General features: G+C 38.5%; 1 protein-coding gene across 3 annotated transcripts in view; it reads left to right on the top strand.

The window, feature by feature from the left end:
- Positions 1 to 25882, top strand: part of Kcnq (KCNQ potassium channel) — a 90160-nt gene that overhangs the window by 27089 nt on the left and 37189 nt on the right. For 2 of the 3 annotated variants that reach the window (XM_076807698.1, XM_076807697.1), the window contains exons 3-9: positions 3732 to 3822; positions 9245 to 9371; positions 11305 to 11480; positions 11920 to 12060; positions 14927 to 15037; positions 15432 to 15638; positions 19966 to 19986. In XM_076807698.1, coding sequence (XP_076663813.1) covers positions 3732 to 3822; positions 9245 to 9371; positions 11305 to 11480; positions 11920 to 12060; positions 14927 to 15037; positions 15432 to 15638; positions 19966 to 19986 — 874 coding nt within the window. The remainder of the gene's footprint in view (positions 1 to 3731; positions 3823 to 9244; positions 9372 to 11304; positions 11481 to 11919; positions 12061 to 14926; positions 15038 to 15431; positions 15639 to 19965; positions 19987 to 25882) is intronic. The other variant, XM_076807699.1, reaches the window with a different exon arrangement.

The following is a 25882-nucleotide window of genomic DNA, read 5'->3' as shown; positions in this document are numbered from 1 at the left end:
TACAGTCCTTGGATTCTTCTTATTATAGCCTTTGACGGGAAGCCTGTGCAAACTCGAACAACGAGATATCAACTAGGTATTCGTGATTATATTTAGTGATGGGTGGAGTCCACACTATGTTCTGTTAAAATTTATTATATTTACCTAGGTTATACTTGTTCTGCGTCTATTTAGGAAACATCAAAAGAATTGTTCTGGAGACCCTGAATGTTTACTTTGAAAAGAAACTAATTGTAAGTTAAGCCTTTGATAAGTTGTTTAGCAATGAAATTGTTAATTTCTGTATTTTCTATGTGTGTACTTATCCACCTAATTAACATCCAAGTAAATAAATAGGATTAATTCACCGACTTTTAACACCACCAGTGATTTATATATCCTGGTGGATCCTGCTTGCAGAAATGTAAAGTGGGGGTGTGTGTATTCAAATGTGGTACGAATGTTTTAAATAAAATTCAGTCCTCTCAGAGACTATTAAATAGGCGACGAAATAATTTGCAATTATATGAGTAAGGAGAATAATGATAGTAACGCCGTTGAAATTGATTATTTGGCTCGATTTTTAAAAGATAAAGTTGGCAATGGTTGTTTAGATAGATGACGATACAAGATCTCAAACACGCATGGGAGAAAAATATTCGAGACACGCAAAAAAGCAGTTTCAATTGCGTCGATCGATCTAATAACATGCGCATTCGCGACTCAACAGCCGTCGTAGTTCAGAGAATAATTGATCGGCAGATTGTAATTACGCTCCTCCACTGTTCATTTCCAATCTATGTGGATTGAATTATTTGTGTGCAGTCTGCATTATAATAATACGTATACGGGTATGAACGCTGTATCTGATTAGATTATGCTCTCGGAGGCTTCGACATATCACGAATATAAATGGATCGCCATGATAATTATCTGTACGCTTATTCTCTGGATGATTAGTTGTCACGTGATATGTTTGGTGTGTGTGCTACTTGCATTTAGATTAAAGGTTTTGTGGTACATAATACTGTGTGTCAGAGGAATTTATAACTTTCCTCGGCCAAGGTTAGATATGTAGGTATGCACGAGGGTATAAAAGAGAAGATGAAAATAGCAATTTGAATATTATTGTAAATATTTAGTGGAACTTCCATGGCTTTGTTTTCTCAGAAGAAGCATCTTCTTGCTCCAAATTTGAATTTTACAGAATCTTATTGTGATATTTCTGTGGATTTCTGCTGAAATTGATCTTCTGATTGTAAAGAGTGTTAAAAGTTTATTGCAAATTAGATTTATTAATATTCCTATGCATAGATATCGGTGATATATATATATATTTTTTTTTTAAAAGAATCCTAAATTTGCAAGCAATAGAAAAAGAGCTACAAAAATTGCAAGTTAATTAGACGACACGAGAAATTTCGTGGAACAGTAATACATGTACGTCATTGCTCGTATAAAATGAAATTTAACACCGGAAACCAGAGTAAGTATGCCGTTCCACTTATGTGGAGGCTTCCTGTCCAGTCGAGCACATCTTTACAATCTCGAATTTTATGCTTGTCAAACAGATATATCGTAGAGCGAAAGGATTACGCGTCGTCGTGTTAATTACCATAATTTAGACGAGAGCACCTATCTTGTGGTATGCAGTTATCTTACGGTACAAAACGGACTTTACGTGTTTGCCCAACTTTGGGACACGATTAATTAAACGATTAGGAAGTTGGACGTTGTAGGTACAATCGGTAGCAGATGTTTCAATTGAAATTTTCGTGCAAATTAAACATTTTTAATCTCTTGAGATACTAAATTTACTAATTGGTGTATCGAGCTTTGATTGGTAACGATAGTCTATGATTTCCTTAGAGAATTAAGATTTCTTTGCTTCGTCGAGCTAGTTTTAGTCTATACTACTTAAAAGTGATTCTACTCTTGGTTCTTCGAGGATTTTGATGAACTATGGAGAAGCGAATCTAGAGGTTGAATGATTACGTTTTGAAGTATATTTTGTAGCAATGTCCATTCTTTTTTTATAAACAATTCACATAATAATCTTACAAATCCTTAATAGTGCCACAAGACAAAGAACTCTTAACCCAGTGACAAGAACAAACAATATTATTTAAAATTCTTGACAGTTTCATTAGTAAACTTAACAATACTCTCAACAGACTAAAAATATTCACTTCACAAAAAATTCCAAATAAAACAGCTGATGCCAGTGTTTTAACTTTCAACAGCAATAAATTCTTTAAGTCATTCCGCGCCAAATCGATAGCTCTTTGTGTTTCGTGCCATAAAATTTGCCAAAATTCAAATATAATACAGTCCACATGAAATTAGACGGGATTTAAGTCATCATTTCTCTAATCTCGAATTTATTAAAAAAACATAGATCAAAAAAACTCTGAAATCTTTTCCTTCTCCCTTATTTTGCAAATTTCACTTTAACATCCTCTTTCGAAAAAACCCAGACAAATAGGACCAAATTCCCTCACGCACCACAAAATATTTCTCCACAAATTTGTCCCCGACAATCCGCTGCAAAACCGTGCGCGCACAAGTCTTGCAAAATTGTTCATCCATGGAGGCAGTCGTCACGCTTCTCCCTTGGGTGGAAAGCTTTCGCTAAAAATAACGCTTTGTCGCCGGTGTCTTTTCGCCAGTGGACCCGCATGAATTGTAAAAGTCGAGAACGACAGTCGCGACTGTCCCAGTTCGGCGTGTCGCGTCCGGCACTAAATGTCCCGATGATAAAACGGTTAGAATCGATGCGCAATGCATTCATATAACTCGGCCCGTTTATAAATAAAGTTCCGTCTCCGTGACCTGGCCGTTCTATTGCCTGATAATGAACGCCGCGACGAAAGTAACGCGCGTTCGACGTCTCTAGTGAATTAGGTACCAACGAGAATGCTTCGCGAGTAAATGCGGGTCGCGATGAAATTGGGTGCCCCCGAATCCTCTCCTCGGTTGTCGAAAAAATTCTCCGGCATGTTGGAGAAATTCTCGTTAGGATTTTTTTAACTGACGTCAGGAATCTTTGGCAGATGGAACAGATAAGTTTCTTTTAAGAATTAGGAAGTCCTTGTACGGCTTATGTTTTATTAGTTTGGTGCATATCGAAATGAGTGAACGAAAATATACTTTGCTTCTCAACTATTTTATTTTTTTAAGTTTCTGTGAAATTTCTCGACTGGTAAGCCAGCGTACTTGTTACCGTATTCCCGCCGTAAATAAAGGAACTTTTACGTTATCCGCGATCGGCAATTTCATATGCGCCAACCCCATAGACAGTAAAATACTTGAATTAGAATGATCAAAGTTATGGTATCATTTATATTCAGAATTTGTGGAGTGGTATGTAGATATCTGTGATTGGCTGCACGTTCACTTGACACTTGGCAGAGGCAATGCAGTATTTGTAAATGGTAGAGAAAGATGAGGATAGCATGTTGAAAATATCTCGACGTTGATAAGTACAAAACAGTTGATTAAAATCCCTAAATTATAACGTGGAAAGTGTACTTAGGTGGCCACTAAAGTGATCTTATATTAGGTATTGATGAATCAGGTGAACTTTAATGATACACTTGTGTTGGGTGTAACGATTACGACTCTGCGGAATTTACGTGAAAATGCTTGAATAGGTCGTATTCTATGAACGTAGTACGAATGTATTAGCAAATATACTTACTGACAAGCTGCTTACGTAGAATATATACTAATTATGCAATTTTCTTTTTTAGGTTCATGGTGGTAGTGGTGTGCCTCATATTTAGTGTCTTGTCAACGATAGACCAGTACAGTAATTTCGCGAACGAAACGCTGTTTTGGATGGTAAGCGTCCCTTCTTTTAGAATTCTTAAAACATTTTTGTGTAGTAATAGTTTGGAGTTTCGTGCTCATTATAAACGGGAATAATTTTGAACAGCTATTTACTTGGATAAAATATTGGACACTCAAATCAAATACAATATCACAAACTGCCAATCCTAATTATCAAACAACATATCAACTTTACCATACACTTTACAAATACCCACACAGAAAACTCTAAACCCTGTCAATCACGATCTACTTCAATATCAAACGGCACCATACACAACATTACGTCCGCGTACTTATTGTTAGTTCAATCGTAGCGTCACCGAGGCAAACAATCTCAGTGAATTATCCCAGATTTAATCTTCAACTTGAACTTCACTCAGCTTCGGTGGGTCTGCAGGATTTCAAGTGTAAACTGTTTATGGTGAGCCATTTGTGAAATCAGGCAGAACGATCTCGCTTATCAGATGTCTTAGGGGAGGGTGTTTAACGTTGCATCGGCCTTTCGAAACTTTCACCGAGTTCCCCGTAGAAACTCGCGTTCCATAGCAAATGAAAATTCTTTCCACTGAAAGCCCCCATTGCTTCAGCCTTGGCGGCTTAGCCCTTCTCGCGACTCATTCTGACGCTGTTCGCCCCTCTTCATAACATTATCGACTGAATGGTTACCCTAACGATAGCTGCTACTTAGGCGATCGCCATTTTCTCGATTTGCTCGAAACGAGCTCCTCGAATAAGCGGAATAATCGACTAAAGGGGAATAGGGGGTGCTTTTCTCCGCGCGATTTCAAAGAACTCCTGATAAAACGGAAAACTCGAAAACGGGACGATTGAAACTTCGTTGAGAACGAGACCTCGCGGAATTGGCGAGCGCAGGATCAATTGTTCATTAGGGATAAAAAAGGATAATGGAGGAGGTTAGGGGAAGTACAACGATGGCTCGTTTGCGTATAAACAGAGCGAAGGCAGTTATTAAATTGCTGGAATAATAGCGGGGCTGGATGAACGCGTCGATTTTGTCTATATTAATTAGTTTGGATAAATGTACGATTGGACGGGGAAGAAACTCTGTGCTTCATTACGGCACTGTTTCGAACCTTGTTTTTCTGTTCAATTGTCAGTCGGTGAATTGCGCATTTAGTTTTAATTTGCTTTCGGTTTGTGATTGCGTTCCTGTTTTTCAATATCTCGGTGACGTCGGGCACCTTTGTGAACGAACATCGCTGTTTAATCTAAAGAGTAATTATATTTAATTCCGTCGTATGAGTATTGCAAGCGGCAACTATGTAGAGTGGAGAACTTTCTTTCAGCCCCAGTTTTAGTACGTACTTGAAACGTTTCTTTTAATTCCTGTGAGAACACAGTAGATTGTTCTACGTGCATGTTGCATAAAAGCAATATCCACGTTGTAATACTTTCTTTTACAACTTCTGGCGTCGTGTTCCGAAGTTGCGATCTTCGGTGTAGTAAAAGGGGAAATAAATATTGTAACGGTGCAGTGAGGAAACTTGTTATTTTTCGCACGCTGCTCTCTGTTTACTTATTTAGCAATTGACTGAAAATCCATTTTAGTACGCATCTAATTGATTTTGTTCTTAAGTTCATTTAAGCCGGGATTTTTTATTTATATAATAAAAGCACTAAGCCTGTCCAAAATGTAGTTTGCCATTAACTTCAAAATTACCAGTACCATTTTACGTGTCCTGACCGCGTGTATGCATTGGTTCAGTGCAAACAATGCGTGCGGGGACCGCCTATGGGCGTTAAGCGACTATGAACAACAGATGCAACTCCTGGAATTCCGCAGGGCGTACACAGAGTGTTCAAATTTTCATCGCCCACAGGCTCAAATGTTAATTCCAGTAAACATGGAAGAGTTACGTTCATTTGAGGCATTGAGAACACAAACTGACTAACCCACATTTTTTGCGGAATTGAGTCAGTGGCAATAATGTATTGCAAAAGGCTCTACAAATCATATAAAATAGGAAAAGTTCTTTTTTTTTCAATGTGGGTTAGTCCGGTTTTGCTCTCAGTGCCTTATTTCCATCAGCATTCTCATGTACTACTGATGAACATTATCGATACGATATAGTATAAAAAATCCTCCTTAGCTTATATTTAGAATCACTTAAAATGTGATTTAAATCGCTTATGCAGCGACATAATAATCGGCACGAAATTACAAGGCGCTAGAATTGAATACAACAATTTAGGCGATAGATTAAAATCTGTTTGCTCGAATTGCAGCGTTCGCCAAGCTTCTCAAGCTTATTACGACTTAGCAGTCAACATGTCACGTGACTCACGCGAGCTATTATGCAAATATCGGGGGAGTAAAGGGAAGGTTTAGGCTTCTGCGAAAGGACCGCCGGTTCCTACGTGGCCACCCTTCTCAAGGGATCCTCCGCGTCTGCCAGTCCCCCATCTATCGTCCGACGATCCATGGATCCTGCTTATGTACCCGGGGTACACACCACGAAAGGCTTTTTACGCGCATTTTACGGGGTTTGACAAGTTGCCGTCTTCGCCCTAATGACGCCACGTCCCTGGCTTCCGGTTTCATTCTACGTGACATCCTAAAAATAGCATCCAGGGGAGAATGTACTGCGGAACTTTTCGGGGAGGGAAGGTTTTCATCTTTAATCTTTTTCAATGATTGATCTGCTTCTTGTGTATATATATATGATTCATTGAATTTAGGAGAAATTGGAACTCTTGTATTACTTATTTATTTGTAAACGAAATATTGAATAACAAAGAATAATTTAGCCATCCTGTCGAACACCATGTCCATGGGTTAATTTGGAAAACAAGATTCTACTGTAGCACTGTAGAATACTTTAAATTTTTTTTTACTAACTTTACTAATAATTAGATAAATGAAATTTCCACGAGTTACTGATTTTTCATGTAGGGCCAGAATTACGAAACTTTTGCGCGGCTCTCGAAGATTACGACTACCTCACCGACGTTCCCTATTTTTCCAGGGCGTTGAGGCTTCACAATAAAGGTCGCAGAATCGATAGAGTATCTCTATGCATCGCGTCGCGTTCGTTGCACATTTATTTTAAGAACGGGCAACTAATGACTGGGCTAGCCTAGAAAGTCATCACGGAAATGCCTTTCCTCTGCTATTATGCTTATCGGCTACTAGAGGCAATTTTTCTTTCTCCTTTTTTACCTTCCTCTCGTTTCCCCCATTTGACGTATCGATTTGTTTATTTGCGCTTTACTGCTCGCGTCGCGCAGCTCTTGCGGAGAGCATTGTTGTTGTGTAAGCATTCAGGAGTCAAATTTAGTAATGCAATTACTTAACTCATGTTTATTTGTTTATTAAGCTGTATGTCGCTCTCTTTCTATTTATATTGCGCGGATATTATAATACGTTTATATGGATTCTTTATTTATATCGTTTTATTGTGTGTAATATTATTGTAGTATCTTTCCTCTTAACATTTTCTTACATTTGTCTGCATTAATTAAAAAGTATGTAGCGGACAGCTATAGTACATGCCAATAATTTAATTGAAAAATTGAAGTTGATATTTCTTAAGGGGGTAGTTTACCCTGAACAGCCCAAAATCAGGCCCTTCCTCAAACGCATATTCTGAAGTAATAAATTAATATAGATATACTTTCTGTTTTAATGTTTAAGCGTCATTTCGTTGACTTTAATGCGCAAAAAGAAAATTTTAAATATATTTATAGGAAAAAGAGTTATAAACATAAATGTGAGAGCGTGTACGCGATGCACCGTTTGATGGTGAACACGATTCCGAACAGGGGAATAACCTAAAACACAAAGCAAAGGCATTTTTATAATCTGTAAGACAGTCTCTATGTTGTGCAGGAAGCAAAATTCGTTGGTTAGTTTCATTAAAATATCGGTTTAATAAATATGGTAATATTAATTCGTAAACGTTTATTGAATTAACCAAGGGCAGGCATTGTGTTTGGTTACAGATAAAAAATTCCCCGTGTGTAATATAAATTTCAATCCTTAACCAATATTTGAATTAGCTTTATTTCTTATTTCACTATACAACCTTCAAACAACAAAAGTAGATATTTATAAAAACACATAAAAGGGTGTAAAATAAAAAGAAAGCGGATATACAATACTATCGTTCGGGATTATTGTAAGTATGATACATCAGAATTAAAAAATTACCAAACGCACAGTACAATTTATCATAATATAATACCGTAAACCTGAGAAAATGTATTTTATGTTATTGACCAAAAAGATATTTCGAATCACGTGCAACGAAACGTGTAAATTTTAAATATCGAGAATAACGTGTAAACGATGCTTGCACGCGTGAAATTACTTTGTTACGCCCGATTAAGTTTCACATCGATTTTAATCGGTCATTCTGCTTGTCGGAACCGTTCGTTTTTATTATTTTTAAGAATACCTGTGAACTCTGCAGTAACAGTGTGCCAGAAATTAAACGCGTTTGGATTCGCGCATTAAAAAAAATTTCTCTAATAACCTCTAGTAACGAGGAGGAAGCAGATTCCGTGGGGGTGAAACAGAAATCAGAAACGATAACGATTTTTACAACGCACGGAACGCACCAGCAGAATATTCATCGAAAAATCTTTTATCTCTAAATCGAATGGGCTATTCAAATTTCTGGTAAAAAAAGGAGGGTGGCTGCCTCCACCCCAACAGCGTAAACAATAAAGCGTGGGTCACGGTGCGCGAAGCTGGATAAAAAAAAGACTTGAATGGAGAAATTTTATTGAAAGTTTTCACGCTACAGTTAATACAGGATATGGAGTGACTGTACGTCTTCATTACGAAGAAATATATTGAAAAATATTTGACCCGTATTTTTTTTTATCGGCTGATATTCACGTGGAAGGGGTGAAAACTGCCCTCAAAGTTGAAGGTAAAAAACTACTTGAGCTAGGAGAACGGTATAAATAGCACAATGGAGTATTTTTAGCGAGGAATGTAGCCGTGTAAAAAATTAACAAAAATGATATTTGTTAAGTTATTATATAAATAAACTGAACTTTTTGGAATCTGTTTGCCCAGCTGCTAATTAGAAATTACACCATTTTGCCATTTACACTGTTCTCCTAGCTCTAGTAATTACCAACATATTCGACCAAACATATTTCTCACCCTAAACTTTGAGGGGAGTTTTCACCCCTTCACCATGAATGTCAGCCAATAAAAAAAATACGCGTCAAATATTTTTCTAACAACTACTTCCTACCAAAGTGGCATCAAAATTGGTGATTGTCACTTCGAAATGTTCAATATAAACATCACCCAATTTCTCGTTAAAGCGCAAAGGGTTAGTTAGAAGCTCCAAACTATATAGCAGATAAACTGCAAAGTACGTGTCCACTCTCTACGTATTTCCCCTGATTATATCGGGTTTCACGTGAAAGCCTTTGGATTTTCTGTTTGCAGGAAATATGTCTGGTGGTATTCTTCGGTGTGGAGTACATGGTGAGGTTATGGAGCGCGGGCTGCAGATCGAAATACATGGGTTGCTGCGGCAGGTTGCGATTCATACGGAAACCGATTTGTATCATAGGTGAGTGCGTTTCCCTAATGCACGCCACGCCAATTCAATCGGCCCGTGCTCGAGCTAATCCAATATTCGCATTGTCCGATTGTCCTGGCCAAAATTGGATCGGGAATGTAGCCTCTTTGTGCGTCCGCTGGCGACTCAGGCTCGTCGGCTGTAACTTCCACGTCAAAACTGTTTAGCGTCGCGTGCCTCTTTGGTTAATTCCACGGGGTATGTGCCCTTACCAATTCGTGGCCAAATTGTCGCGAGAGGTTGCGAGCTTGAAAAGAAGCAAAATTAGTTAAAGGATTTAGAGTTATCCTGGGTGCTTCTGGAGATAAGGTTACACTTATTGCGCGTTAGATTTGCGATAGTGTTGGGAAGAATATTAGCTTAATGGCTTCGACTCTCTACTGGCGCCAGCGTTGGAAGCTCGATGGTTAACGATTGTAATTTGTCATGAAACTTTTCCGCGCGCCCGTTTCCTCATTCCATAAAGTTGCAATGCGTTTCCCACTGACTTGTAGGTAATAAAAACGTCGCCTACGTAGTTGACAATAAAAAGCGAAAGAGACAGACAAGTCGGTTAGAATTAACTCCTTGTGGAGGGCAATTGCAACGTAACTCCTCCTTGCGAATGTATGATATTCAATTTAATTTAGCAATAATACTTATGGATGTATTAGCAGAAGTATACATTCTCGTCGAATAAAACCACTAACTTTGAAGCGATACAAAATTTATTATGCGATACAATTTCAATGGAAATTTTCATCGACCTGAAAATTGTGTGCATTCATTTTTCTGTGCCACTAGTCGCATCATTTATCATTAAGTGGACGCGCGACAGCGTAATTATTGCAAGCACTCCCGTCAGCGGGTTCGATGCTAGCTCGATGTTGGTATCGATCATGTTTTTCTCGCGGATCGCTTAATTGAATCGCGTGGAAGCACAGGCAAGACCGTTTCATTGAAAGCGACGGCGCTCGTTCGAGTGAAGCGGCCCCGCGACGCGATTAATGAAGCTCTACCAGCGAGTGAAATTGTAAGACGGGCCGGGGTATATTAATCGTATCAGGCACATCGCGTGTTTATCGGCGACGGTCGATTACGCGCGCCCAATTTTCCACGGAATATTCAGGATCGTTTGCCGAATGCTGACGCGGGCGAAATGTCATCAGCCACAGATGCAACAAACGGGAATTAGGTACATCTGTGCCAACCCTGTCGGTACCTTACATCAAGTGGAGGGACGTTCTAGATTTGTTGTTAACATTCCCTGTCAAAATTAAGATTAAGATTGATGAAATATTTTCGTTCCTGTAATTGAAATTTATTCTTTGTCTGTGACATCTACTTGGTGGATTGTGGGACCAGTTTTGGAGGGAGAGTATGGGAATATTTTTTACACGCTTAGATAGGTATATCAAATGGTATTTCTAGGCTGATTTTTTTTTTAAATTCAAAATATTGGTTTCCTTTGTGTTTAGTGATGAATAGTTGGGAGAGAGGGAGGGTGGAATATTCGTTAAATATTTAATGTGAAAATGTTTTAGGTAAAAGTTATTCAGTAGTAAATATAGATTCTACCAAAATAAAGAAGAGCTCTAAATAAACATAAGGACGAATGTTTAATACTTTTTAATGCTCCACAAATTTATGTCAATTTCGATGAAAGAATTAGTAATTTCATTTATTCGTTAAAAAAGAAACAAATTGTGGGCTTAAGTTTGTTTCTTTTAATTCTATTATTATACACTTGAATAATATAATTAAATTGTGGCTTTGCACTTTCTATCGGTTATTACTCATAATAATAGGGTCAGGTATATAGACACGTACTCGTGACGAATGTTTTTATTAAAGTTAGGAACGATAATGGCTGCCCATTAACGACACATGGGTGAGCGTCTCACGGAGCGATCTCAACTTTAACGATCAATTTGCCTGTCGTCAGATTTAATTGTGGTGGTGGCCTCCATGGTGGTGCTGTCGGTGGGAAGCAATGGCCAGGTGTTCGCTACTTCCGCCATAAGGGGCATCCGATTTTTGCAAATACTGCGAATGCTCCACGTGGATCGACAGGGTGGCACGTGGCGACTCCTTGGCTCCGTCGTTTTCATTCACCGCCAGGTACACCGGCGTCTAATACTTCTCTGAATAAAATTAACGCACCCTTCAGGTACTTACGCAAACTCGTCCACTCGACATCGGCGTAGAAATCTTTAATTCAATGAAACTCAATGCAGCTCCCGCGTAAACATTTAAAACAATATCGTTAACGCGAGATGTCGATTGATAGATTGGCACAGTGTCCCAACTAATACAGAAGAAACATTGTGCAAAAAATCAAACGGGAACAAAGAGTAATTCCGTATGAAGTTAATCCGATTTGTCAATGAATGGCGTTCAATCCGAGCAAAAAGCCGACTTCGATTGTTCGTGTAAATTAGCCGCAGGCTTTGTGCCGCGTTTTCTGTTCACGCGCGGTGAGGATGATGGCGGGTGAAACAGTTTGCTAGTAATCGCGGGGGTCACGATCGTTATGGAGCGTCCGTTTGGAAATTTTCAGGAGCTGATCACGACGTTGTACATCGGGTTCCTAGGTCTTATTTTCAGCAGCTACTTCGTGTACCTTGCCGAAAAAGATGCTGTCGGGCCCGATGGAAAGACAGACTTTTCCAACTACGCAGACGCGCTGTGGTGGGGGGTGGTAAGCAGTGAAATGGATTTTTGTTATAGCCTCCTCTTTTTATCCTCTTCCTTATTTTTGCTGCATTGTGCACAAGGTTTATCCACGAATAGTAGAAACAGAGAATAATTTTGTAATGGAAGTTTCATTGTTTGGAAGAGATTATTCTGTGGCAACCTGCATCCCTTGTTAAATATATATTCTCCCTTATCTTTTACATTTCAGAGATACTTAGGTGGCAATAGTGGATTAGATAAAACTTTTACATTTCCTTTCCTCCAAATAAAGCGAAAGTGTGGTATTAAATATTCCCCCAGACGATAATACCCTTTTGTTTCTATAATTGCTCATATTTCTGTATAATCACTTCTTTTACTTCTACAAGAATTTCATCTTCTCATATAATAATCACAAATAACAATTAAAGGATACAAAATTTGATAATTTTGTTGATCACGATATTCAACATGATAAGAAGGAAAAAGTCTGCGACCTGTAATAATGTATCGTGTTACGTGAACCGTATCACCAGTAATTAGCAGAAACATTCGCGCGCAAGTAGAAAATTCAAGCAATGGTCGGACGCGTTCACCGCGCATCGGAGTATTCAAGCTCAATTTTTTTAAAAACAGGGTCTCGTACACAAAACTATCACGCCACAATTTCTCTATATTTTTTGCACGCAAAATCACTCCCCTTTCAGTTGGACCACATGTCAAGCCGCACGCTGAATATTATCACTCAATCTCCGACGTACTTGTTCAGAATCGTATCGCAGACAATTATTCACAATTTATATCACTAGCAGATAACGAATTGCTCAGTGAATGATGTTTTTCCTCTTCTCAGAAATTCAATTTTGTCAACAATGTTTTGAAGAAAAAAAAACTGACTACCTTAGTCGTGTAAACAACCACAATAATGGGTATTGAGTAGGTTGATTCCGTTCCTCAATTAATCGAATCGATTTCTTTTAATCGGGGAATCTCGACGCCCATTTATCGCGCTGTTTTCCCTTCTCTTGCTTTTCATTCGTCGTCGATGCTCTCTCGTAGATGCATCCTTCATTCGACGACGATTCTATCTGGTCGCCTGAACGACGAGCGCGGCAATTACCCGTGAAACGATGTACCTCCATGCCGTGCGATAAATGCGTTTTTATTTATCACGGAGGATTCCCCAGTCATCGCTAAACGAGCTTTTTCCTCGTCTGTACGAGTCTTTTAAAGCAAACGACAAAACATGTTTCTGCCACGAGATTTCCAGTGGTATAAAATGTTACAAGTGCTGTCATACTAGGGTGCTACCGTTTTTCTTTTTAGGAGATTCTGTGGCGAGACTTATTTATCGAATTTTCATTGTCTCTATTAGAAACATTAAAACTAAATGTCCACATATGTATATACATTAAATTATTCGTCAAAACTATTCGCTGTTTCACAGCGAATAATTTGTTTTTGTCCTCGAATGTCCATCTAGTTTTATTCTTGCTTCGTAATGCGTAATTCGTGCTTTGAACTTTCACATGGACCAGTTAAAAATTACAGATTCTAATTTAAATAGTAAATAGGTTTATTTTTTGCCTTTCGGCCTCAATTTCTGATTTAAATATACAATCCTTATTTTCTCCATCGTTCCTCCAACTTCTCACTTTAGAATCCACTTTATCAGAATAATCCCCATCTTATAGTAATCTCTAATTAATGGAATCAACCTTCAAATCACATTTACCAATCTCAAGCAGCAAACAGAACCCCTGTAAATTAAACGAACCCATCCGTTCTTATATAATATATACATTAATAATAATAATAATAATATTATTATTATCATATATTATATAGTATATAGTAGTAAGATGCATCGACCTTTTATCACTTTGTGTTTAGAAAACGTATCATGAAGTGTGTAAACACCGCAGCATGAACTTATGACCTGATAAGTCGGTGATTCCCGTATCTCTTGCCCCCAATACTTAAATATTTGAATATAATTTCAAAGCAGCCTGTTCGCTGTAGACGCGAAAGAATGTCCAGCATGAATAGCCAGCACATGGCTGGATGTAATAAGCTCCGTGCTCGTTCGGGGTCTATTAACGGGAATAATCAATTCAGTTCACCGAATCCTCTCGTTGCCTCGAATTGGGTTTCGTTAAGCGAGCTGCGCCCGCTTAATTGTATGCACGCCCGCCACTCGCAAATGTTTATTAAGCGGCCGTGCTAATCATTTGGAAAATATGCCCGCATTTGTGGCGGGGCTCGAACGACAGATCGATAAAACCGAGGCTGAACAAACGCGACTCGATTTAATGTCACCCCGCGTGGATTGTTTGCTGTCTAATTGTCGGCTTGATTTTCACGGGCGACGCGACGCGTCGATTTTCGCCGCGTAAAAATACCGGAAGGGGATTGGTTCTGGGTGATTCGATTGAGAGGGGTTTTCGAGGGGAATATGAAGTTTCATTGAATTGCTTTTCTATAATAACTGAATTTTAATTAACGTGGGGACTGAGAAGTTGGGGAAGGTGAGTCGTAAAGTGGTTGGTCGACGTATGTCAAAGCTTGAGCTTGGCACTTTTCAGAAGAAAAGTAAAATAAATGAGATATAGGGTTATTTGGGACACTTCGTACAGCTTAGAAGATTTGTTCAGTTTCGTTTATTTGAGTGCATTGCTGGAGCAATGGGAATTTTGTTTAGTCTGATATTCTAGTGAAACATTGTTAGTTTTTAGAATTACCTCACTTATTCTGGTGTTTCGGTGTTGGATTAGGTAAAGCTTGAAATATCTCAGGAAGCCATAGGAACTTAGAATATTCATCTAAAGTGTTGGAGCAGATGGGACTTCGAAGATGTTCTTCAACTAACTTTCTGATATCCTTCTGTTTAGATTACTGTGACCACGATCGGCTACGGTGACACTGTCCCACAGACGTGGATGGGAAAAATAGTCGCTTCGTGTTTCAGCGTATTCGCCATATCCTTTTTCGCACTTCCAGCCGTAAGTACGACTCCCACGTCTACCAGAATAAAAACAACAACCCTGCACCGTCTTTAAAAACATTTCTTCAAGGTATCCGATTTAATAGTCTAGAAATATCCAATTGTTTTACACTCTATAAAGCCGCACTGTGGGTTGAAAATTTCTCGTTAGGCGATTAAAAAATTTCGAGACACGAAATAAAATGCGAAACTTCTTATCCAATAATTATAAAATTTCGAATCGACACTATCAACGTTAACGGAGTAAAATAAAAAAAACTCCTCATCCAACGATTCGGAAATGCCGAGATCCGAATGGGTTGATTGAAACGAAAGGACATGTCCACGCAGTTGCACGATTTCACACCGCCCCGAAATTCCGTGCAAATGGGACAAACGAATTCTCGCTTCAGGGTATATTGGGCTCCGGTTTCGCGCTGAAGGTGCAACAGAAGCAACGGCAGAAGCACTTCAATCGTCAGATACCGGCTGCTGCGATGTTGATACAGTGCCTATGGAGATGTTACGCCGCCGACAAGGCCATCAACAGCGTGGCGACCTGGAATATTTACATAAAGGACCCAGCCCCCACTGGACAACCCTCCACGCCACTGGGAAAGGTAAGATCTCATGGACGTATTAATGGCGAAGCTCGGTGGCAGTAGCTGCTAGCCGTTGGTTGTTGATGTTTTTAGTTGCTTACGATGCTCCTCGGCCGTCGCGATCGACGACCATCGATCGCGATTTCCGTTCTTTGCCGTCTTCCGTTGGGATCGTCTCGATCAGCGATTCGCGAATTTCCTTTCATTCCGGTCACTCGAAACCCGATGGTCGAACAGTTTCGTCCGTTCAGAAAGGTCAAATTTAATGTTACTGTAAAATTTTCATTGTGGACTGTCTATTTACAAGGAGAAATAAATTGTTGAGTCAGGCGGTGAAATCCGTGACTAGATTTTTGCTTGTTGATCGTTGGAAAATGTGGAGAATGTTTGATATCAGTTTAATGAGTTTCGGTAAGGGGGCTATGGGAAATCAGTTTTTAATTTTAAGATTCGTAATAGGGTAGTTGTAGAGACGATACAGTATTTGGAATGGAATATTGAATATACAGTGGAGGTATGTTTCAATTTTCTTTTTAGAGTGTATTTGATGTAAATTTGAGTAAAACTTTTTATTTTCGTAATATGTTGATTGCTGTGCTAAAATTAATTGCTGTGGTTGTTTGATCAGTTCTGTCGAATTGACATTTTCAGTGGAGCAAAGGATGACTTATGGAAACGGACAAACTTTACGATTTACAAATATTGGTTTTCCACCATGAATTTTTGCAAAATTAATATATGTACTGTGACGATTCCACTGCAACTATAACCAATAGAATTTTACAGTAATATTTATTTGATATTTGTATGAAACTGCGACTTTTAGGTTCTGAAGCTTTTCTCTTTAGATTTGAAAGTTCATCTGACTTTCCTGTTGTATCTCGTTTGGTCTCGGTAAATCAATTGAGTCAAACCAAATTTATACATGTACAAGGAATCCAATTAGTACAAGTTATGAATTCGATTCTATTCCACTTATTACGAAGTATGTAATACTCATTAACAGATTACAAAATTATTTAATACTTCACATAATAATAGTAATATTTCATGATGTAATAATTACCAACAATTTTATCAACTTTACCGAGATCGTATGAGTAAATGTATGGGGTGTCCTTAAAATGGTGTGAGAAACTTCCGTCACATTTACAGATCACAATTTTAGTAAACACACCTCCAGATAATTACTTTCAACTTTTATTTCAAATGCAGCTGTTGTAAATCCTTACATTTTTCAACACAAAATCACAATTCTATTAAACACATAACCAAAGGATATTCTTAATAAATGATTCTAATCTAAATCCTAGTAATGCTAATACTTTTTCCAAACTTTTCTATTGCCTTCAATAATTTACTAAACAGTATGTTGTAGATAACCATCCACTAAATCTCACCAGCCATTTAATTTTGCTCCAACTATTATGGACCTCGGTATATCTACATCTAACAAACAAAAGATTCATAGACCTATACGAACCTCTTAGAAGCCAAACTCCACTTTTTACCTGAAATTTAGAAACTTACTTAGCAGATATTGTCTCTACCATTCATTTCATAGAGTAATTAATGAGTCGAGTTTCCAAGAGGCTCGCCTACTAAAACCTTCTCGATTCTCACAAATTCTATCCCATTAACCACAAACCACGTTTGCTAATCTCTCGATGCCATTTTAAAAACACCCCACGCAACACTCTCCGCGAAGAGCCTCCCATCGAAGCTTCCTTCGATGGACGTCACGAATCGGATCTACTTGCTGGCACGTTGATTCCCTGATTAACGTTAGAGGCAACGGGGAAAAAACCGCGAAGGTAGATCCCGTGAATTTCGCTGAAAACATTAAGTGAATCAGGAAGGGTGAACGAAACTCCCGAAGGCCCAGGTCGGTCGCGGAATTTCGATTGCTCTGTGAAAGTCATGCAGACGATTTGGCAGTGGATGGATGCAAGCAGAGAATGCGAATTCTGCTCTGTGTTTTCGATGTGCCGTTCAATATTTCGAGATACAAACATTACCTGACTGTTGCTCGTGACTATTCGTGTGTTGATGCAGTTCGAGTTGCGCTTAGAAGCTTCTTGTATAAATATTCTTACTTTCTCCGTTTCACGATCGAAATCTGGCTTCATCCTTCTTATCATCCTTCGCCGTTCTTATTTTACGTTCATTCGCGTGGATCAATTATTATTCAGGATCCAGATTGATAGGCTCGTTTCTTTCTTTCGCTTATGTCGTTCGCTGCTTAAGCGTGCATTAATTTGTATTCCGGTTTTTCAGTTTGTTAGTTCGATTATATTAATATTGTCACTTTTGATGGAATTTTGGAGGCTGCAGTGTGATTCGTAGGACAATTGAATGGGGAGAAGTATTTCTGAATTGGACTTCATTTTTGGGGGAAATTGGTTTTGAAAATGTGTTGTATTCAGCGAAGATGCTTATTTATTATAATACAACACATTGTGCAATAATAATCTAAAATTTCTAGATTTCTAGAATTTATTGTATTTAACGCCTAAACTGTAAACAATCTTTCTTGCTTCAAGAATTGAAAATTTCAATTATTCACTTATTTTTTCCACGAAGAAAACTTAATTCAAATATTACTATTATTAATGATATTAGCAATACTCTTTCGGATTGCAATATAAAGTAGAAACACTACAGCCTGCATGCTTTAGAATAGCAAGATATTTGAAAGTTCATTGTATGCATAACTGCGGAGAATATTATATTTATTCAAATTTTCTTTTGTTGTTTCGCATTTTGTGCAACGTTTGATCGAGAGGAAGTCAAGTTTGATCGATCGATTCATCAGATAAACTGTTTCGTTTCTCGTGCGCATAAGTGTGTATTAAGATTCACTCGGAAGTTCGAAAGATCGATCGTTCTTGTCATGCAAATCGCCACTTGCATACGTTGTTTAAAGAGGAATTGAGTTTCGATCGACATACAGACGTTGTGTTCGATGTACATACACACATACGCGCATAAATGGAAACAACGAAGTCTCTTTTTTCTTTCCCCAAGCGCGTTCTTCTGTTAGGGATGCGCATTTCAGTTTCATTGCATTCTGGTATTTTTTCAAGCCCCAAGCAGATCCACATTTCCACGTGTGCAGCATTTTCTATGTGCTTCTGTCGGGAAACGAGATAATTCAGAATGTACGGAATTTTCAGAATCATCGTAGGCGAACGGGGAAATTTCAATTTCACATTGTAGAAAAACGGTGAATTCATAAGTGAGAAATATTTTCCAGTTGTATACATGGAAATGTGGTTAAAGCTCCCCACCGTTCATAAATATTTGTCCATTTATGCGAGCAATTTACGCCGCTGTAGGAAAGCAACCAAAAACTCCTACGTTATTCAAAACTAGAACACATAAAATATACAATTTATTTAGAAAGCAATTTTAGCAATCAATTTTTGTTAGTACAAAAAATCCAAACTGAAGCACAAAAAAGCTTACATTTCTTTTAAAAATAATCTCTAGTTACTGAGACCTCTAATTCTATTCTGAATTTGCACATACTTCCATCGTTGCATTTGTTTCTTAAAACGGTTGAGTATAATTCCCACGAAATTAATTACTTTTTATTCAGCCTGTTGTTATTTTATTCACTGCCCTTGTGGAGTCCACGCGTCTTCAAAAGGTCTTAAAATTGTGTGTAAACACTGTGTTATAAATTCAAAAACATATGAATGTGCAAATAGTTATGAACAGTGCCAAGCGCATTAAAAGCTAAAAAAAAACATCAACCCTTTGTCACCGCAATAATAGTAGCTGCCTGATTGAACTGTCTGGCCTCAAACACTCTGTTCGCTGAAATTGCTCGTTGCCAATTGATTTCTGCTGATTTCGCGATCAAACGCAACGCTTGCAATGTCTGTAGAAAACTATTCAGTACCTGCGTTCAATACAAACAAGTTGCCGAAAAGTTCACCTATTCATCTCAAAGAGCATAATTTAGAATGCAATTGCAAGTAAACACCAATCCCACGTTGTAAGAATCATGCAGTAAGAGCTGTAATAGAATTGCAAAGAGAGTCGATTAAAACTTAGTCGTAAGATTAAAGTCACGTTCAAACTGTAGAGCATATGAAAGGCAGCTGGCGAAAGAGGAACATGAAATTCGATAGTTTTGAAATTGAAATCCGCCGGGCACCACTGGCCCAGCGTCCGTGATTTCTCGCATCTGCTGCCAAAGATCTCAGCGCGATCCCAGAACATCCTTTTCTCTCCTCTCGTTCTAAGGACGACAGTGCGTTGTTTAAATTACATGTGTATATACAATTCAGTGTTCGTTGTGTTGGACGATTTATAAAATGTACCTAATATATTTCAGTTGATTTGTGTAAAGAAGATGGTATGTAAAGGCTTTAGATTTATTTCAATTTTTACTATTTTGCATGTTTATTTCTTTCTCAATTATTGGTCACGTTTACTTTCTCACGTCTACGAACCGTCTCGCAAACGAAACTCGAGACCACCGCCCACTTTATCGGCCAGTGTAACGTGTTCGATGTACGACACGTCGATTAACGATTGCTGAAGTGTAGCTTTCGCTTGAACGACAGCCACAGTTCATCGTTTCGATCCGGAACACTCACTGACTATTCTTCTAATCTCACTTGTACACGAGGAAATATTATAGAAGCAACGTCAGTGGTAGTACATAGCATCTCGTACCGTGTCTACTGATTCGCGATAATCTGTATTAAACTAAATGATCTCTGGTTTATTTTTTTCACGCGGATTTCAAGTGTATTTTCTATCTGAAAATTCAGAAGACTATTGATCTCTACTAAAGTAGACTATTGTGTCTATTAAAGTTGGCGATATTTTTAACAATATTAATTCGCCGTGGAAAATAAATCTGTAAATCCTGATTTTTATTGCAAATGCTTGTTTCATTCGTGAAAGATGCTAGGAACAGAAGTATGGCGAATATTCCACGCGATTCGCGGCGAAGTGGACACGTTTGCGTTATTATTCTTTCATTATCTGCACCGTTAAGCTTCGTATCACCGTTGCAAATTCGATGGGATGAAGATCTGTGTTATGTGACTTCGTTCGGTCCTTTCTTTTAATTCCTATCGTGCATGCGCTTGTATTTGTGTGCGCCTTGCCTGTGCATACGATGTATATACGCGCAACGAGGCTTATATGCGCGGGGCGTTGATGGAAATCGAGGATCCTTCGTAATCACGAGGTTAATTTGCACGAATTACGTTTCCCAGTTTTTAGTGGACTTTGTTTATGGTGTTTACGTGTGCGTGTGCCAGAGACTTTTCATGGGAGTCAATTTTGTGGTTCATAACTGGTGCTTCAGGTATATTCACATATATATATATATTTTTTTAAACCTGTTTACAGCAGAACTATTTCTGATAAGAGAGTACCTATATCTGAATTATTAGTGGTGAGTTACAGAAGTGAATCGCGTGGAAGGGACTTAAGAGTGCTTTCAAATTCAAAATGACAGTGAGGTGTGATGTATATAATATATGTAAGATGATACGTGTAAGAAAAAGGGGTGTCTTTTTGGCGAAATGGACAGAAGGGGTGAAACAGAGTTTTTAAATGAAAGAGTAATTATTTATTTGTCCCTTTGGGAAATTATTGGAAGTGTTAAGAAATATCGGATGCCTTTCACAGTGGTTGTCAGAACAAAGTTTAAAGGGTGAGCAGTAACGAAAGTAGATTAACTTCAGAATCGATTAGTATTCAAGTTCATTCGAATAGATAGAAAAATATGTTTTCTTAAATTGCTTGTGACCACCACTGCAGGAATTAATTTATCTATAGGTAAAGTGACATATTTCTTATTTATTTTTGGAGAAGGAATCACCCTTCGAGTACCTTCCAAATCAACGTAATTTTAGTTTCAATTATTCAGAAATAATAATTTCCTAAACATTTGTTCGTTTTTCTTTTTAATTCGACACTTTACAAAATGTTAAGGGTTATAATTCAGAATAACAAAGTACTTTAAATTATTACTGCCTAAAATGTATTTATTTATACTTACAATGATGTCAGCTAAACAGTTCTAAGAAACATACAAATGTAAACACAACCTATTGGTAAAATAGTGGACCTTCCATTTCTTGGATATCATCTACTGAAACACAATTATTCGCAATCTAACAATATACAAAAAAATTGTACACACCTTAAACAAACCTAATTGTAAGTAAACCCTCAATACCGAAGAAATCAATCCTAAACAAGTATTCTCGAATCTATTAACACCCCGCGCGTCTGAAACGGGATAACAGCAATAGCAGGAATGATTCTGAAGTTAATAAATCACTAATAACACTTCCCAAAACAATATTCCACCTTAAATTACCTCTGCAATACTTCCTACCCAAGCCTGAAAACATCCATAAAGATCAAAATCAATCCAATAAAAAAAAATCCTTGCCAGCAGATGCTCCAGATCTAATCCCCCTCCCATAAAAGAAACCCTCCAGAAACTTCAATCTTGCTTCCGGAAACACGAGCAGGGGAAACAGTGTACACGTGTTCCACTCGTTCCTACAGTTTCCAACAAAGAGGAGCATTTTTCGCGGGCACGGCCAGATTCCCAGTGTATTTTCTCCGCTGTGACATGTTTCCGAGATGCTCGTGGCAGAATCATTCCTGCGTTAACCCCGTGCCCGCGCGTACGTGGCCGCTGTTTTATTTTCGCATCAGGGGCTGCAAGCGAGTAGAGCGGACGTTACGCGCTCGCCACGCTTTCGCCAGGAGAATTTACGCTCGTCCGCTGTCGCGATCGTCGCTGGAATTCTTTCGATCCGCGGAACAGGGAACAGCCGAGCTGAAACTCGTCGGGAGGCGTCCCTTTACTTCCGCGAGCAGGGTCGCGCGCCGGGGCGCTCTAAAACGGAACGACGCTGGGATTATTCGACCCTTTCTCTTGGCGTCTCTTTTTCTGTTTCCGTTGGAATACACTTCTCATCCCCTGCTCCCCGAATCTCATTTCATTTCATCGCTTTTCGTTTCCTTTCGCATTCCGTTGCTTCATTGGCGTAGAATTATCAGCTGCAGTAATGTTTGTTTGACGATCTTGGACGGGGTAGAAGTAAGGGAGATCGAGCGGAGTGTTGGCACTTTGAGTGGCGCAAGTTTTGGGTAAATGTCGGTTCGAGTCAGTAAGGTCTTTCTGAGGGATAGTTTTTACTGAGAAAGTTTTCCCTCACTCGACTTGAAATTTGAATATATTAGGGCGCCGCAAAGGTCGTTCGCTTGATTAAGGGGGTATACCCGTTTGAACCCTCGGAAAATGTGTACATTTTGTGGATTTTTTCTACAAGTCAACGGCTTGATGAAGATTTTCCGTTTCTTTACTATCCTTACATAGTATTAGGAACTACTTAAAAAAAAAGTTTCAGTTAAAAAACTATTGTTTTTCGGAAGTTATGCATACATATCCGAAAGTCTCTCGATTTTAGACGGTTAAACGGCGGGCCTGAAAACAGCTGTATGTCGTGTCTGAGATCAAAAACAATAAAATCTTCTTATAAAGCATGTCAATAGTTATCGTCCAACGGAGCCGATTTTGAAAATTTTGAAAAGTAAAGAAATGGTGAGAGATCAAAAGTAAAGTTACATTTTTCTAAGAGAAACGGCCACCTATTTTCTTTATAAATAATAAACTGGGAATCGGAATAAAAAAAGGCCTCGTTGGACGATGTGGAATCTTATTACGATGCTGTATGCAAAATTGGAAGTGAATTGGTTGAACGTAGCGCGAGTTTTTAGGCCCACCGTTTAGCCTTCCAAAATCGAGAGACTTTCGGATATGTAATAAACCTCTGCAGTCCGTTGGTGGTACTTTTATAAAGATCTAGTAGACAATGTAGGAATTTCGATACTCTCCAGAAAATATCGACGTAAATATATACTCGACGTGAAAACACGCCGACGCCACTCAGAGTGTTAAGTTAATTCATTGTTCATAGATGCCTTAATTATATTGTTTAGTGCTGTTAAAGAAATAGAACTGTGTAAATGTGTTTCTGTGGTCTATGTACAGAATGTCAATAAGGTAGTTCAAAAGTGGTATGAGAGTACAGTTTGTATTTTTGATGGATATGGATCTATGTTTTAATATTACTCTCTATAGGGAGAGGTAGTTATGTATGGTAACTTTTTAAATTCTAGGAATTAAGCAGGGCTGTAGCTGCTACTGTTTTATTATAAATGGAACTGTAATTCTATGGGGAGATAGAGAACATTTGGGGATGGAAGTTTTATACTGTTTAATTAATTCTTTTAATCGGTATATAATCACAGTTGTTTTAAAAGATACATTGGTGCACCTGCAGAATTCAAGTGCACTGTGCAGTGATTTTCAAGTGGAACCATATACTTAATTAATACCTCTTGCTACTTGTGTAAAAATATTAACACAAAAATATGGAAAAATGAATGATTCGTCGAGATACTTTACAATTTATGTCAGAAGATTTTTTTTATTATATCAAGTGTTCAAAAATATCGCCATTACACTCTAAGTATTTTCACCAGTAGAGTTCAGTCTTTGCTACTTTCGAATTCTTCCGAAATCAGACTCTCAAATTCTTTTAAACAGTGCCTACTAAATTATTCAGACGTTAATTTAACAGTTCATTGTTCTTTATAAAACCGTGCAATATAGCCACCTATACTTCTCACTACAACAGTAAGTAAAATAATGCTCACAACCATTCATATCTATAAAGTATTTTATCCAAAATCCAACTACCTTTTGTGCTCCTTGCAAAGCAGCAAATCAATCACAATAATCACGTTCCTTGACACATATCTTCCACCTAAAACCCTCGAAAGTTATTCCAAAAATAATATGAACAGAAAAGCACCCGTAGACACCCCATAAAGCAAACAAGAATTTTTAAGAAACTCAAGAGAACAGAGAGAGTCATCCATCATTCCCACTAAACGGAAAATAAGAGTGAAAATCACTCCAGACTTCTGTCGAACCCTCCAGCACGCTAAGAAATTTCGAAGTGACTCGTCGCTTTCGCGTTATCGAAATCCTGCTAACGTCCTTTATTAAGTCTACGCGTCGCCCCGGCGCGTAAAGTTTCGAGGATAAAATCGCCTCTCGCCGCTGGGAAACGGTGGTTGCTTTATTGGAGTTTTATGGATTTAGTATCTGCGTTCCCTACGCGGAATACTCCCGAGTGCTTAATGCGATGAGCCTAAGATAACGACGTTAATGCGAAGTCTATGTCGACGGCCTCCGAGAGCAGTTTTGAAAACTGATGCTGGCCCAGTTCCGTCACTCGCGACTTGGAAGCTCGTTTCGTTCTCAGCCGCAGCCATCGCGGGCTTCATTCCGGCGCGTACGTGCAAAAAATTCGATAAAATTTGCAGGGGGCGAGGGGCGTGTTTACTGTCGTGGCCCTTGTTCCATCTCTGTCTAGAGCGAGCACACCCTTTCTTCCTCCCGCGGAAAATTGTACCGCAGCCGATGTTCTGCGGGCTACGGATACGATAAAAAGCTCCGCGAACGAGTTTCCTGTTTCAGTGTACGCCTTGTTATTTGCTTTCGTTAGCGGATATTCGATAATTAAGGTTTTGGATGCCTGATGAGGGCTTGGTTTCTGTGCTTCGTTTTAATGGTTTTTCATTTATTTTATTTGGGGTCTTGATGTTGAGGGTTTGTTTTTATCGTGGGAGAAGAAAGGGTGCTTCTTGGCAGAAAATATTCTAACTAGTTAGCAATTATCTTTCAAAGCACAAACCAATCATCTACCATGGAGTGTCACCTTTAAAAGGACCGCCTCTACTACAAGTAACCCAGTCCAATTTCGAACTTAAGATAAACAAACCACTAATCACTCCACCTCCCATCATGACCCTTTCAATTCAATTTCAAATCCAAATAAAAAAAAATGCTACCACTCCATAGCCTCCACAGTTCAACTTGAAATCCAAATAAGAAAATCCTCGAATCACTCCATAGCTCACACAGTTCAACTTTAAATCCTAATCAGAAAATCCTCCAATAACTCCCTAGCCCCCACGATTCAACTTCAAATCCAAATCAGAAAATCCTCGAATCACTCCATAGTCCCCACAATTCAACTTTAAATCCAAATCAGAAAATCCTCCAATCACTCCATAGCTCACACAGTTCAACTTTAAATCCAAATCAGAAAATCCTCCAATAACTCCCTAGCCCCCACGATTCAACTTCAAATTCAAATCAGAAAATCCTCCAATAACTCCCTAGCCCCCACGATTCA

This window comes from Andrena cerasifolii, chromosome 3, assembly GCF_050908995.1.
Source record: "Andrena cerasifolii isolate SP2316 chromosome 3, iyAndCera1_principal, whole genome shotgun sequence".
NCBI lineage: Eukaryota > Metazoa > Arthropoda > Insecta > Hymenoptera > Andrenidae > Andrena > Andrena cerasifolii.
Note: the sequence above shows the minus strand (reverse complement) of the source record. Positions and strands in the feature narration are given on the sequence as shown.